Source organism: Chiloscyllium plagiosum, chromosome 21, assembly GCF_004010195.1.
Source record: "Chiloscyllium plagiosum isolate BGI_BamShark_2017 chromosome 21, ASM401019v2, whole genome shotgun sequence".
In the NCBI taxonomy this organism is placed as follows: domain Eukaryota; kingdom Metazoa; phylum Chordata; class Chondrichthyes; order Orectolobiformes; family Hemiscylliidae; genus Chiloscyllium; species Chiloscyllium plagiosum.
In genome coordinates, this window is record NC_057730.1 from 8,695,699 (window position 1) to 8,709,567 (window position 13,869).

At 41.3% G+C, this 13,869-nt stretch overlaps 2 protein-coding genes across 9 annotated transcripts in view; one reads left to right on the forward strand and one right to left on the reverse strand.

Moving 5' to 3' along the window:
* tsc2 (TSC complex subunit 2) overlaps window positions 1-1,982 on the forward strand; it is an 80,999-nt gene extending 79,017 nt beyond the window's left edge. For all 7 annotated transcript variants that reach the window (XM_043711187.1, XM_043711190.1, XM_043711189.1 and 4 more), the window contains one exon: window positions 1,097-1,982. In XM_043711187.1, coding sequence (XP_043567122.1) covers window positions 1,097-1,339 — 243 coding nt within the window. In that variant the 3' untranslated portion in view covers window positions 1,340-1,982. The remainder of the gene's footprint in view (window positions 1-1,096) is intronic.
* A 2,273-nt stretch (window positions 1,983-4,255) lies between these two features.
* pkd1a (polycystic kidney disease 1a) overlaps window positions 4,256-13,869 on the reverse strand; it is a 204,496-nt gene continuing 194,882 nt past the window's right edge. For both annotated transcript variants that reach the window (XM_043711199.1, XM_043711198.1), the window contains one exon: window positions 4,256-6,704. In XM_043711199.1, coding sequence (XP_043567134.1) covers window positions 6,093-6,704 — 612 coding nt within the window. In that variant the 3' untranslated portion in view covers window positions 4,256-6,092. The remainder of the gene's footprint in view (window positions 6,705-13,869) is intronic.

The window sequence follows — 13,869 nt, forward strand, 5'->3', positions numbered from 1 at the left end:
TATCACAGAATTACTATGGTGCATAAGGCCATTCAGCCCACCATGGCTACACCAGCTTTCTGAACATTTTGGTTTAGTGCCAATCTCCATCCTCTTTTCCATAATCCTGCATGTTTGTTTCGAATTAAAAGAACCTAATGCCCCCTAGAATGTCTGAATTAAACATGTAGGCAGACGTGGGTACTGCAGATGCTGGAGATTAGAGCCAAGACTAGAGTGGTGCTGGAAAAGCACAGCAGGTCAGGCAGCATCCAAGAAACAGGAAAATCGACGTTTTTGGCAAAAGCCCTTCATCAGAATTCCTGTGCTTTTCCAGCACCACTCCAATCTTGAATTAAACATGTCTCCACTATACCTCAAGACAGTGCATTCCAAACTCTCACCACTTCCTGTGTGATAAAGTTTTTTTTCTCATCTACATTTTCTTCCTTTGCAAAAGCACTTTGATAACCAAAGGGCATAGTTTTAATGTTTGAGAGGGACCAAATTCTCCCTATTCACTGTCCAGGCCTGTCATGAATTAGTAAACTTGTAACAGATATCCTCTTAGACTTCTCATCCCCAAGGAAAGCAATCCCAAATTCTGCAGTCTTTTCCCGAGTGTCTCACCCCTCTCCTAAATATCTTTGACACGCTGTCTGATGCATTCACATTCTTCCAACAGTTGGCCACTCAGAAATAGTGAACGGTACTTTAGCTGAAGTCTAACCAATGTCTAGTATAGATTCAGCATAACCTCCCTGCTCTTGTACTCTTTGCCATTAGTAATGAAGTCTTAAATACTGTATGCTTTTTCTAACAGCTCCTTCTACCTGTCCTGCCACCTTTCATGAATTGTGCCCATCTACATCTTTCTGTGCTCCTGTATTTCCTTTGGAATAGTACCCTTCAATGTATATTATCAGCCCTCATTTCTCCACATTTGAACTGCTGCCTATCTCCCACTCCACCAATGTGTCAATGCCCTTTCAAAATTCTACCCTTCCTCCACAGCTTCAAAAAGTTAAACGTGAGTGTGGGTATAGGTACGTTCAAGCGTTTCTTTGTCCAAAGTTTCTCTCTGGAGCAAAAGTTACATATTTTTCTTTCTACCTAGGTGTACGAAGACCTGCAGTATCGTCAGAACGCTGGAATTTCATTGATTCATGCTGCTGGTCAGAGTAAAACTCACCACCATCACCATCATCATCACCATCAACAACAGCAGCACCTTCCTCACCACCATTACGGTCCACAGCACTCTCAGCAGCAACAGCAACCGTCACAGTCTGCCAGTGCAGAAACAGGCCAGCGGAAAAGGCTAATGTCCACTGTGGATGATTTCACAGACTTTGTTTAGGTGCATTCTCACGGACAAAACCTGTTAAATGTGCGCAATATGTACACCATACTGTGATGAAAGCCAAATGATTGCTTGGCTTGCAGAAGTGGGTGAGAGGGGAGGTTGGGGGGGAGGGGGGTGGGGGGAGCAGAATATCTTTACTTGTGATGTGAAGATAAATGCTGCTTTGAACTGACTTCTCCCAAGGATGTGTCCCCGTTAGGCAATGGACCATTTGAAGATGCATGTGATCCAAGCTGTTGTTAATTATGGATCTTCTCACTTGCATCTTTCTCGATCTGCATGATGGGTATCATGGTTTGAAGAAACAGCCTACTTTTCCAATTTTGAAAGCAATCCGTGAGAGGTCTGAAACTACCCCGAAGTCATACTCACGTTGGTATTGAAATGGTTTGCTGATCAAAGTAAACTTCCACAGGGTTAGACAATTTAAAATAAATTGGGGTGGGAAGGGTATGACTGGAGCAGAATACTTGTATTCAGTTCCTTTCTGATCTTGTAATAACTGATGTTGTGCAATTACCTTGTAAAGGAATGAGTGTTGTTCTCCACACAATTGGAACACAGTTGTCAGTGTTGAATGATGTAATTAAGATTCCACTAAAAGTGAATAAATTGCATTTAAAAATTGTTCCGTTAAGTATTATGGGCTGTTTGGTACAAATTGCAAATCATTGGGATCAATTGATCTTCTTAGTTTTTATTTTAGAATTGGTAGCTGCTATAAAGCTCCAAATATATTTTTGTAAGATGGTGAAAGTTGGAACTGCTGTTGCATTGACCCCTTTACTAATCTGATTAGCTGCTGTTCAGCAACTGTTTGTTTGCATTCTGCTAGGATCTAAAAGACTGAGTTATGTGGCAACGAACATGTCTGCCTGTGCTGGAAGCTTATGTAGTCATATGGACTTGAAAACATCCTGCATGTTTTCCAGTCTACTGGGTGTATGATGCATAAACTCTAAGAACTTGCATTTATATAGTGCCATTTAATCAGACAACAAAGTACTAACATATAGACATGCAACATACTTTGGAAATTATGCAACAAAAATCCACCTCTGAAATCTAAATTGGCATGCATTACATGGGCCATTTCGGCATGACTAAATATCAATGGGATTTTATGTTGGCTGTGAGCATTCCTACCCACATTGTATCTGTCACCTGTTTTCCGCTTCTAAATAGCAATTCTAATGATATCCCAAAGCACTCCATAGCCAATGAACTATTTTTGATTTGCAGTTGCTTGTGTAATGTAGGTAAAGCAACAGCCAATTTGCTAAGAAAGGATCATACACACAGATCCCAATTGTAAACAGAACTAATGATGAGTAATAATTAGAGGTTTGAAGTCACTGTTCCATCGAAATGGTTTTTGGGAGTCGGGTAGGGAGATCTCATTGAGGCATGCACGAACAATGAAGTTTAGTTAAATATTACAAAAAAGAGTTGCAAAAACGAAGTGTTGGAAATACTCAGCAGGTTATGCACAGTATGTGGAGGAAGAAGCAATTGATGTTTCAGGTCAGTGACCTTTCATCAGAAAAGACTGGCTGGAAAAGTTCACCCAGAATATTGAACAGTCTGTGTAAATTAATAAAATAAAAACTGTATCCTGTAACAAAAAGAAAAATGTTTAAAAATTAAAGCTATAACACTTCTATTTTCATATTTCAATCTGTATATGCCATAGTTAAACATTTTGAGAGATGAAGTTATTTTGTATTTTCCAAAAAAGCCATTCAAAACAGATCAACTAACAAACTCTGATCAGTCAAAACTTTATTGACATTGTCCTTCAGTGCATCAGAAATGTTTCTGGCATAAAGACTACAATTATTTACATTTGTATCCTACATTAATACTGTCTACTGATGATTCAAAGGAATGGATCTTCAGACAATGGCAACTTTGTACAGCAACTAAATTGATAAATGAACATTGGAATTCTAATACCAGGGCCTTAAGCTAGTGCATTTTTCCTACATCTTTAAATGTTATATGATTATGAAAGAATCCTTTGCACCAGCAAAATACTAAAAAGATGTACTTGGCTCCCAGCCAAAGCAGACTTGCATCCAGTTTGCAGCCTTTGAGGTGCCTGCATTTGAGTCCATGGTTATCCCAAGTCCTGCAAGGATGTTTATACCAGTGAAGGAATCTAGCTATTCCTTTTGTTTTCTATCGGTGAGAGTACCTCATTCTTGTGGTCAGAGAGCCCTGTTCTCAATGACATTGGCTTATAACAATCTATTCACTAAATACTCACTGGGCTACAGTGCAACAACATTCTCGTGTAAGCTTTCCCATGCTGTTAGAAACAGTCAGATGCGTTGGGTACCTCATCTACCACAACCACAATATTTATTGCCCATTCCTTGTTGCCCTTGAGATATTAATGAGTTGCCTTCTTAAATCCATACAGTCTGTGCTGTAGGGAGATCCACAATGTCATTAGGGATAGAGTTTCAGGATTTTGACCCAGTGACCATTAAGTGACAACAATATGTTTCCAAATCAGAATTCCAAGTGGCTTGGAGGGGAACTGCCCTTGCCCCTTTAGTGGTTGAATGGTAGCAGTCATTGTTTTAGATTAGATTAGATCCCCTACAGTGTGGAAACTTCGGCCCAACAAGTCCACACCAACCCTCTGAAGAGTAACCCACCCAGACCCATTTCCTCTGACTAATGCAGCTAACACTATGAGCGATTTAGCATAGCCAATTCACCTGACCTGCACAGCTATGGACTGTGGGAGGAAACCAGAGCAGCTGGAAGAAACCCACACAGATACGGGGAGAATGTGCAAACTCCACACAGACGGTCGCCCGAGGCAGGAGTGGAACCCGGGTCCCTGGTGCTGAGAGGCAACAGTGCTAACCATTGAGCCACCGTGCCACCCCAATGCTGTCAAATAATTCCTGCAGTGCATCTTGTAGATCATAAACACTCCTGCTGCAGTGCATCAGTGATGGAGGGAGTGAATTATTGATGTGGTACGAATCAAATCGGACTGCTCTGTTCTGGATGGTATTGTGTTTCTTGATTGTTATTGGAGCTGCACTCATTCTAGTGAATGTGGAGTATTCTATCACAGTCCTGACCTGTGCCTTGTAGATAGTAGGCAGGTTTTGAGGAATCAGGACTGCGTTATTTGTTCAGGGTTCCTAGCCTCTGATCTACTCTTGTAGTTATATTGTTGTTTGTTTATAGTCCAGTTTCTGGTCAATATTTACTTTTCCAGGCTATTGATAGAGGGGAAATTCAAAGATTGTAATATCATTAAATGTCAAGAGACAATGGATAGACTCTACCTTGTTGGAAAGGGTCACTGCCTGGCATATGTGGTTCAAATGTATGTGTGGGTTGAATGTTACTTACTACTTGTCAGCTTGGGCCTGGAATATTGTCCAGGTCTTACTGCAAAAGGACACGCACTGCTTCAATATCTGAGGAGTCATGAAAGGTGCTGAATATTGTGCAATAATTGGTAAACATCCCTACTTCTGACCTTATGATGGGGTGGGGGGGGAAGAGAAAGTCATCGAAAAGCAGCTGCAGATGGTGGAGTCTGGAACGCGACTGTGAGGACCTCCTTCAAAATGTTCTGGAGCTTGAGATGGCTGACTACCAGCAACAGCAAACTTTGTGTATACTGGGTATGACTCCAACCAGCAGACAGTTTTCTATCTGATTCAAATTTACTTGGGCTCCTTGATGCCACACATAGTGAAAAGCACCCTAGCTGTCGAGTTCAGAATCGGGAATCTGATTCTAATTTGTTCATTTTCATTCCATAAAATGTTTTCTTCAACAATAGCTGCAGGGTGATGACCTATGTTCTGTTTTTATAGGCATTATTGCTTTGAATGTTGTGGTATTTCATCATATTTTTCTGTCCAGCATACTGTTTATAATAAGATGACTAGTAAGTTAACTTTACGATTGCTACTAGTTTCAGATATGGGTATATGGTATGTCAACATGTTTGTGATTAATGTGCATTTTATAATACTTAGTCTGTTTCCTAGTCGCAGTGCTGGGATGATGTTAGTTTCGTTGAAAATTCTATTTACAGTTTAAAGTCAACACAAAATTTCCATATTACATTCTGTAACAGAACTGATCTACTGAAACTTAAGCAAAAATACTGACTTGTGAAATTAATTGTGTGCTCTGACATTTTTCAATGATCAACTGAAGTTAATTCAAAATTAAGTAATTAAAACAGCTTTTTTTTTTAAATAAGTGCACCTTTTAAGTGCTTGGCAACAAAAAGCAAATTTGTACAATCTCTCCTTCTGAGCTGTCCTCAATTAAAGTGCTTGTTAATACATATAAAGTAAACTCTTTAAAATATCCATCCTTTTTAAGGGCCTGCTGCACCATGTCTGACAAATAACTGGTCTGTGTTGCCCCTGCAGTGTCCCCAGATCATGGTGGTTATACTCAGGTGTGAAATGTCCACTTATATCTGTCCTTGCTTCAAGCAGCAACATTCTCAATCTCATTCTTTAAAAATTCTTCTGGTAAAACCAAAGCACATTTACTGAGCAGCCTTGTTGGCCCCGTGTAGTTCTTTGGTCATCACTTTTCTAGGATGCCAGTGCCATTTGTTGATATCTTTCTTATTTTAGTAAGAAAACTAGTCAATTAACAGAGCCATGAGTAGACAAGGACTCATTCGTAGCCCTTTCAGGGTGCAGGCACAAGCTATGATGGGCTGCTGTAAGATTCTAAGTCCTACTCACTCACTGCTTTGAGGTGTTTGATCATCTGAAGCTCTGCGCTGCCACTTCTTGTCTGAAGTTTTAGACTTCCTTCGAGATGGATGAGTCCCTTTCCGTCGGAGGCCCTGCTTTGTACTGTCTTCTGCTAATGGGATATTTCCAGGCTGTTGCCCATCCTGAGTGCCACTTGTGTTATTTGTCCTTGTACTACCTCTCGAGTTCCAAAGGGATGAATGGAGATCGTCACCCTGTCTCCGGACTTTGATCCGGCTATATGCTGCAAATAACTCTTCAGCCTTTTTGTTAATCTTCTTCTGGTGCATTCTATCCTGGACATTTCTCAGTTTGCATTCAATCTGGTAGACATCCTCTGTTGCCATGTTTACTCTGTCAAACTGTTCAAGCAGGGTTTCGAACAGTGGAACCAGACGGTGAATATTTATCTCAATTTGTGTCACTTTGTTTGGGCTGACGAGAGGAAAAGTGTCCACTGGAATGGAAACGCTTGAAGTGGAAGATGAAGAGATATCAGAGATGGTGCTGGCTGTGTGCAGATCGGTTGATTTTGAATCTCTAGAAGATTGGGAAGGTAAGGAAACCATTCCTTCAAATTTGACTTTATGGCGGAACTGTAAAAGTAAGGGGGCAAAAAATTAATTATTAGATTACGTGGAAAAAAAAATAAAGAAAACTCAATTTCCCACCACAGGAACCTGATCACCATATCCAGGTTAATGTTCCCATTGCAGTAATGAAGGAACGTTGTCTGATCCACTTTAAACCAAGGCTTCTTAAGAAGATGTAAAAGATCCCAAGGTACTATTTCAAAGAAGGATATAGGGCTTCTCCTAACAGTCCTGCCTGATATACCAACATCACTCAGACACATTATCTGACTATTTTTGCTTTCCTATTTATGGGAATTTCTGTGTGTGTACCAGAAGAAGATTAACAAAAAGGCTGAAGAGTAAACTAGGTGTAATTTTTCCTACATTGAAACAGTGACTACGCTTCAATTAATACTGTGCTGGTTGCAAAGCACTTAGGGACTTCCTGACTTGGTGAAAGAGTCTATGAAGATCCAGCCTTTGTTTAACATATAAAGTGCTCTAATTATCCCAACATGTACCTATTGACTTCTCCCACTGCTATCTCATTCTATGATTATCATCATCTCTGCTCTCAGCAAAAAAAAAACCTACAATCAGTCTATAATAAAACAAAGAACTGGGGATATTGTAGATCTGGAACAAACAAAAACAAATTCCTAGAGAAGTTCAGGTTTGGCAGATCCTCTCAGACCTGCTGAGTTTCTCCAGCAATTTCAGATTTTCTGTTGCAATCTGTCTCATTGGCTGTAGGTGGTGCTGTTGCAGCAATAGACAGCAAATGAGAAAACACTTCATTCCAATGTAATTGCATCAGGGGAATGATTATAAGTAATAGAGACAAACTGCCTATATTTCAGTGTATTACCGATGCACAAGGATACACCTAGAGTACCAACAGAACAGGAAATCACAGATGTAGCCATCAGTTCTTTTGAAAGTGACAACTTATACAATTGTATTAAAACTCTGCTGTTTAATATTGAATAATTTAAAGTGCATTACACAACAAATAGCTTATGAAGAAAATGTTAATTTTTAAAAATAGATACATAGCTCCCAATATGAAACAAGAACAATTCTAGAAAAATACAATATCTGGAAGGGGAAAAGGCAGGTAAATGTTCGAGGTAAATGTGAGACGACAGTCTGTCTTTTCTCCACCAGATCCTGATGGATCTCTAGTACCTTTCATCACTTTTTGTTTGTTCCTTGGCTTCAAGTTGTTTTTTCAAATTTTGTTCAGTTGTCAAAGCCAAAAATATACAGCCCAGAATTTATTGTTGCCAATTTTACCAAAAGTGGATTTTTATGATATTGACTTTTGAATATAAGGATGCAGTAACAGGACATTCAGTCCAACTGGTATATGCTTAAGCTCCACAAAAGAACTTCTCCCACCCTTCAGCATCTCACTGCAACAACATACCCACCTATTCCTTTCCCCGTCACTTATTTTTCTAACCTCCCCAAAAATGCATTAATACTATGTCCTACAACAACTCCTAATTGTCGCAAATTCCATACTTTAATTATTGCTTTGAGTATGGAAGATTGAAAGGTAATTTTAATTTTATTTTTCTTATTCCAGGAATATAAGCTTTGTGATTGCACAACTCTAGTTGCCTTTGCAAAGTTGTGGATGAGCTGCCTTTTTGAACTGCTGTGGTCAGTTTGGTTTAAATAGGGTGTAAGCCTATTTAAGCCCACCATATGATAAGTGGTTCCAGGATTTTGACCCAGTGACCGAACAGCAATACACTCCCAAGTCAGAATGGTGAGCTGCTTATAGTGGAAACTGTGAGTGGTGGTATCAAGCTTTTTGAGTATCATTGGAGCTGCACTCATCCACTGAAGTGCAGCGTTTTCCATTACACTGCTGATTTGTGCCTTGTAGATGGTGAATGGATTTTGGGAATCTGCAGGTGAATAATTCACTGCAGGATTTCTAGCATATGACCTGCTCTTACAGCCACTGTATTTATATGGCTAGTTCAGTTTCTGGTCAGTGTAAATCCTCCAGGTATTGATTGTGATATGACCATCACTGAACCCCCCACTATGTCACAGGACAAAGGTTAAATTCTCTTGTTAGAGACAGTCATTGCCTGGCGCTTACATGGCATGAATGTTACTTGCCACTTTTTTCAGCTCAAGCCTGGATATTGTCTCGATCTTGCTGCAATTGGACATGGGGTTGCTTCAGTATTGAAGGAATTGCAAATGGTGTTGAACATCAAGTAATCATCAGCAAATACCCCTACATCTAACCTCACTATGGACGGAAGTCATCGATGAGGTAGCTTAAGATGGAAGAATCTAAAATATTCCCTGATAAACTCTTGTGGTGATGTTTTTGGGACGGGATGACTGACCTCTGTCATCCACACCCATCCTCCGCTGTGTCAGTATGACTCCCTTCAGCATACAATTCTCCCTCTGATTCCTGACTGTAGTTTTATTGAGTGGGCGTCAACAAGAAATTTGTTGATATGCAAATGCTGTTTCATAGCACTGTTAGTGACCCCTTACATCACTTTACTGATGGACTGTGGATAAATTGATGTAATTGGCAAGGTTGGATCTTTTCTTCTTTTAGTGTATAGGACATACTTGGGGAATTTCCATATGGTTGGATCGATGCCAGTGTTTTAACTATAGTCTAACAACTTGGCGAAGGGGTGTGGCAAGTTGTGGAGCACATTTTAGTCAGAATATTGTCAGGGCCTATTGGCTTTGCAGTATCCGGTGTTCAGGCATTTCTTAATTTTGTATGGTGTGAATGGGATTGGCTGCAGCCTGACACCTCTGATGCTGAAGACCCCTAGAGTACGCTGAGTTGGACCATCTGCTTGGCACTTCTGGCTGAAAATAGATGCAAATACTTCAGCCTTGACTTTTACACTGCTCTGGGCTCCCCAATCATTGAGAATGGGGTTAATAGTGCCGTTGCCTCCTCCAGTGAATTGTTCAATTGTCCACTACCATTCATTTAGTCTGGATGTGGCAGGACCATACAGCTTCAATCAGACTTATTGGTTTTGTGCAAGTGCTTAGCTCTATTTACCTCCAGCTGCTTATCAGGTTTACAGCACAAATAGTCCTGTTTTGGACTTCAAGTTGACACATTTTTACACATCCCTGATGAAGGGCTTTTACCCAAAATGCCGATTCTCCTGCTCCTTGGATGCTGCTTGACCTGCTGTGCTGTTCCAGCATCACACTCTGAACTCTAATCTCCAGCATCTGCAGTCCTCACTTTATCCATGTTTTTATACATGCCTGATGTCACTCCAGGCATGACGGTAATAGTGGGGGAATATGCCGGGCCATGACATTGGAGTAGGATTCTGCTTTTCAGGGTCAACGAGACTGAGTTTGACAGTCTCATTTCTGGTGCTTAGGTTAATGTCAGATGATCCACTCCTTTGAGACACTTTGGCATTTTGAGAATCAACTGTATTACTGTGGGTCTGGAATCCGATGTAGACCAGACCAGGCAAGATTTCCTTCCCTAAAAAGGACATTGGTGAACTAGATGGGCTTTTATGATGATTGACAAGTTTAAGGGTTATTATTGGATTTTTAATTGCAGATTTTTCAAATTTGGAATTTTACCTTCTTTCTGGATTAGATTCAAACCCAAGTCCACAGAATATGACGGGGCGGTACGGTGGCTCAGTGGTTGGCACTGATGCCTCACAGCACCAGAGACCCAGGTTCAATTCCTGCCACAGGCAACCGTCAGTGTGGAGTTTGCACATTCTCCCAATGTCTGCGTGGGTTAACTCTGGGTGCTCCGGTTTCCTCCCGCAGTCCAAAGATGTGCAGATTAGGTGAATTGGCCATGGGAAATTGCCCGTAGTGTTAGGTGCATTAGTCAGGGGAATGGGTCTGGATGGGTTGCTCTTCGGAGGGTTGGTGTGGACTGGTTGGGCTGAAGAGCCTGTTTCCACACTGTAGGAAATCTAAAAAACTAATCTAATCAATGACATAGGCCTCAGGATTGCTAGTCCAGTGACAGTGCCATTACATTAAACACTTACCCTCGATGTGTTTAAAATAATTCAAAGATTTGATGGGAGTTATTCAGCTTGTATTTTTAAGTGACCATCTTGCCTTTGTCAAGGTTCCGCATGGTAGACAGGTTGGTAAAGTTAGATCACATGGGATTTGGGAGAGCTTGTCAAAAGTATATAAAATTGGTTTGATGGGAGGAGACAGAGAGTGGTAGTGGAGAGTTGTTTCTCAGACTTGAGGCCTGTGACCAGTGGTGTTCTGCAAGGATCGGTGCTGAGTCCACCATTGTTTATCATTTATATAAAATGACTTGGATGACAATATAGGAGGCATGATTAGTAAGTGTGTGGATGACACCAAAATTGGTGTTGAGCTAACAGTGAAGAAGGTTATCTAAGGTTACAAAGGGACCTTGATCAATTGGGCCACTGGGTAGCAAGATGAGTTTAATTTGGATAAATGCGAGATGTTGCATTTTGGTAAAATGGACAAGGGCAGGATTTATACAGTTAATGTAGAGCCCTGGGTAGTATTGTTGATCAGAGAGACTTAGGGGTTCAGGTACATAGTCCTTTGTTGTGTCCCAGTATTGTTAAGAAGGCATTCAGTACACTTGCCTCCATTGCTTAGACCATTGTGTATATGAGTTGGAATATCATGTTGCAGTTGTATAGGACGTTGGTGAAGCCACTTCTGAAGTACAGTTCTGGTTGCCCTGCTATAGGAACAATATTACTAAATAGGAGAGGGTTCAGGGAAGTTTTACCAGAATGTTGCTGGGATGAGAGGGTTTGAGTTATAAGGAAGGACTCTTTTCACTGGAGCATGAGAGGTTAAGGGGTTACCTTTGTAGATGTTTATAACATTATGAGGGGCATTAATAAGGACTCTGAGACTTGTGCTCCAGTATCATAAATGGAAATATTTTCTCTTTGATTATTCCATCAATCCCTTTTAAAAACCTCCACCAGAACACCAGTTTTAGTTTTTTTTTCTCAAGAAAAGAGCCTCAATTGATTCACTGATTGTTAAGGGTCCTCTCTTCTGAGTTTAGAAATAAACAGACAGGAATGTTATTCAGTGTCCACTAAAATCTACAGCAACAAGTAATTGAATTACCAGGAAAATTCAATATTTATAATCTATTTTTAACCCTTCATGGCTGAAGTCAGGGCTCCGCAATGGCTTGCCTTGATGCATTTCCATACAGTATTAATTGACCGAGTTGTGCTTATGAAGGAGAGTTGGTGTTCAAGGGGACAAATCATCTTATTATCAATACAGTTAAAATAAATTTAAGCATGCAGTAGTGGTGGTGGGGAGGGAAAGAGTTGGAGGCATGGGGGGTTTGATGGGGAGAAGAGAGGGAGGTGCAACAAGTCTCCTGCATTCAGCTTTGCTCCTGGACAAGAATTGCTGATAGTCAGTCCTTTGGAACAGCACAGGAGGAGGTGGTTACACTTGGGTTCCTCCCGTCAGCTGTCCATACATTGACACTGGCACAACCTGGACTCACTGGAAGGGTAGGGATAGAAGAATACATTTCTTGGGAAATTGACAAGTTAAGAAACATATGTCATGCACATGGAAGTCCCAAATAATAGAGTCATAGAGATGTACAGCACGGAAACAGACCCTTCAGGCAAACTCATCCATGCTGACCAGATATCCTAACCTAATCTAGTTCCATTTGCCAGCACCCAGCCCATACCCCTCTAAACCCTTCCTATTCATATACCCATCCAGATGCCTTTTAAATGTTGCAATTGTACCAGCCTCCACCACTTCCTCCAGCAGCTCATTCCATAAACGTACTACCCTCTGAGTGAAAAGGTTGCCCCTTAGGTCTCTTTTATATCTTTCCCCTCTCACCCTAAACCTATACCCTCGAGTTCTGGACTCCCCACACCCCAGGGAAAAGATTTTGTCTATTTACTCTATCCATGACCCTCATGGTTTTATAAACCTCCATAAGCAATTTGAAAAGAATTCATCAATAATTCTTCAGCCTCCGACGCTCCAGGGAAAACAGCCACAGCCTGTTCAACCTCTCCCCATAGCTCAAATCCTCCAACCCAGTGCATTAGTCAGGGGAAATGTAACTTATAGAGTAGGGAAATGTGTCTGGGTGGGTTACTGTTCAGAGGGTAGGTATGCATTTGTTGGGCCTAATGGCCTGTTTCCACACTGTAGGGATTCTATGAATGTCAGGAGGATAATGACATGTCATACTGCAGGTCAGACGATACAATCACAATTGTATGAGATTCTTGCTCCCCGTACGGATGAGGAAAAGGGCTCTGGACAGGATGAGCCAGCTGACCACGGCACCATGGTGCAGAAGGCCATTCAAGAGGGGGAGCAAAAAGACAACTTAGTGTTATAGGGGATTCTATAATTAGGGGACAGATAGTATCCTTTGCAAGCCGGATCGGGAGTCTCGCATGGTGCCTACCCGGTGCCAGGGTTTGAGACATCTCTGACCGGCTTGAAAGGATATTGGAGCAGGTGGGGGAGGATCCAGTTGTTGTGGTCCACGTTGGGACTAACAACATAGGCAAAGCTAGGGTGGAGGACCTGTTTGGGGATTATCGAGCACTAGGAGCCACGTATCAATTGGCATAGGGATAAGAAAATTAGGGAAGTAAACAGGTGGCCAAGGGATTGGTGTGGGAAAGAGGGATTCCACTTCATGGGGCATTGGTATCAGTTTTGGAACTGGGGAGATCTGTACCGTTGGGACGGTCTCCACCTGAACTGATCAGGTACTAATGTTCTAGCGAAGAGGATAAATAGGGTGGTCAGTAGGACTTTAAATTTCTGAGTTGGGGGGAAGGGAAAGTGAAAGCGACAGGGAGTATGGAGTTAAATGGAAAGATAAGCGGCAGGATAGCATATGTGCAGGCAGATTTAAACTTGAGACAGACTGAGAATGCAGCAAAAAGGAAGGATAACTTAGGACATCTTATGACTTCCAATATCTCTTATGATAAGAAAGGCACTTTATCTGAATGCTCGTAGCATTCGTAACAAAGCAGACGAACTAATGGCACAGAATATCGTGAATGATTATGATGTGGTAGGCATCACAGAGACGTGGTTACAGGGGAGTCAGGACTGGCAGTTAAACATACAAGGGTTTTCAACTTATCGAAAAGACAAGGAG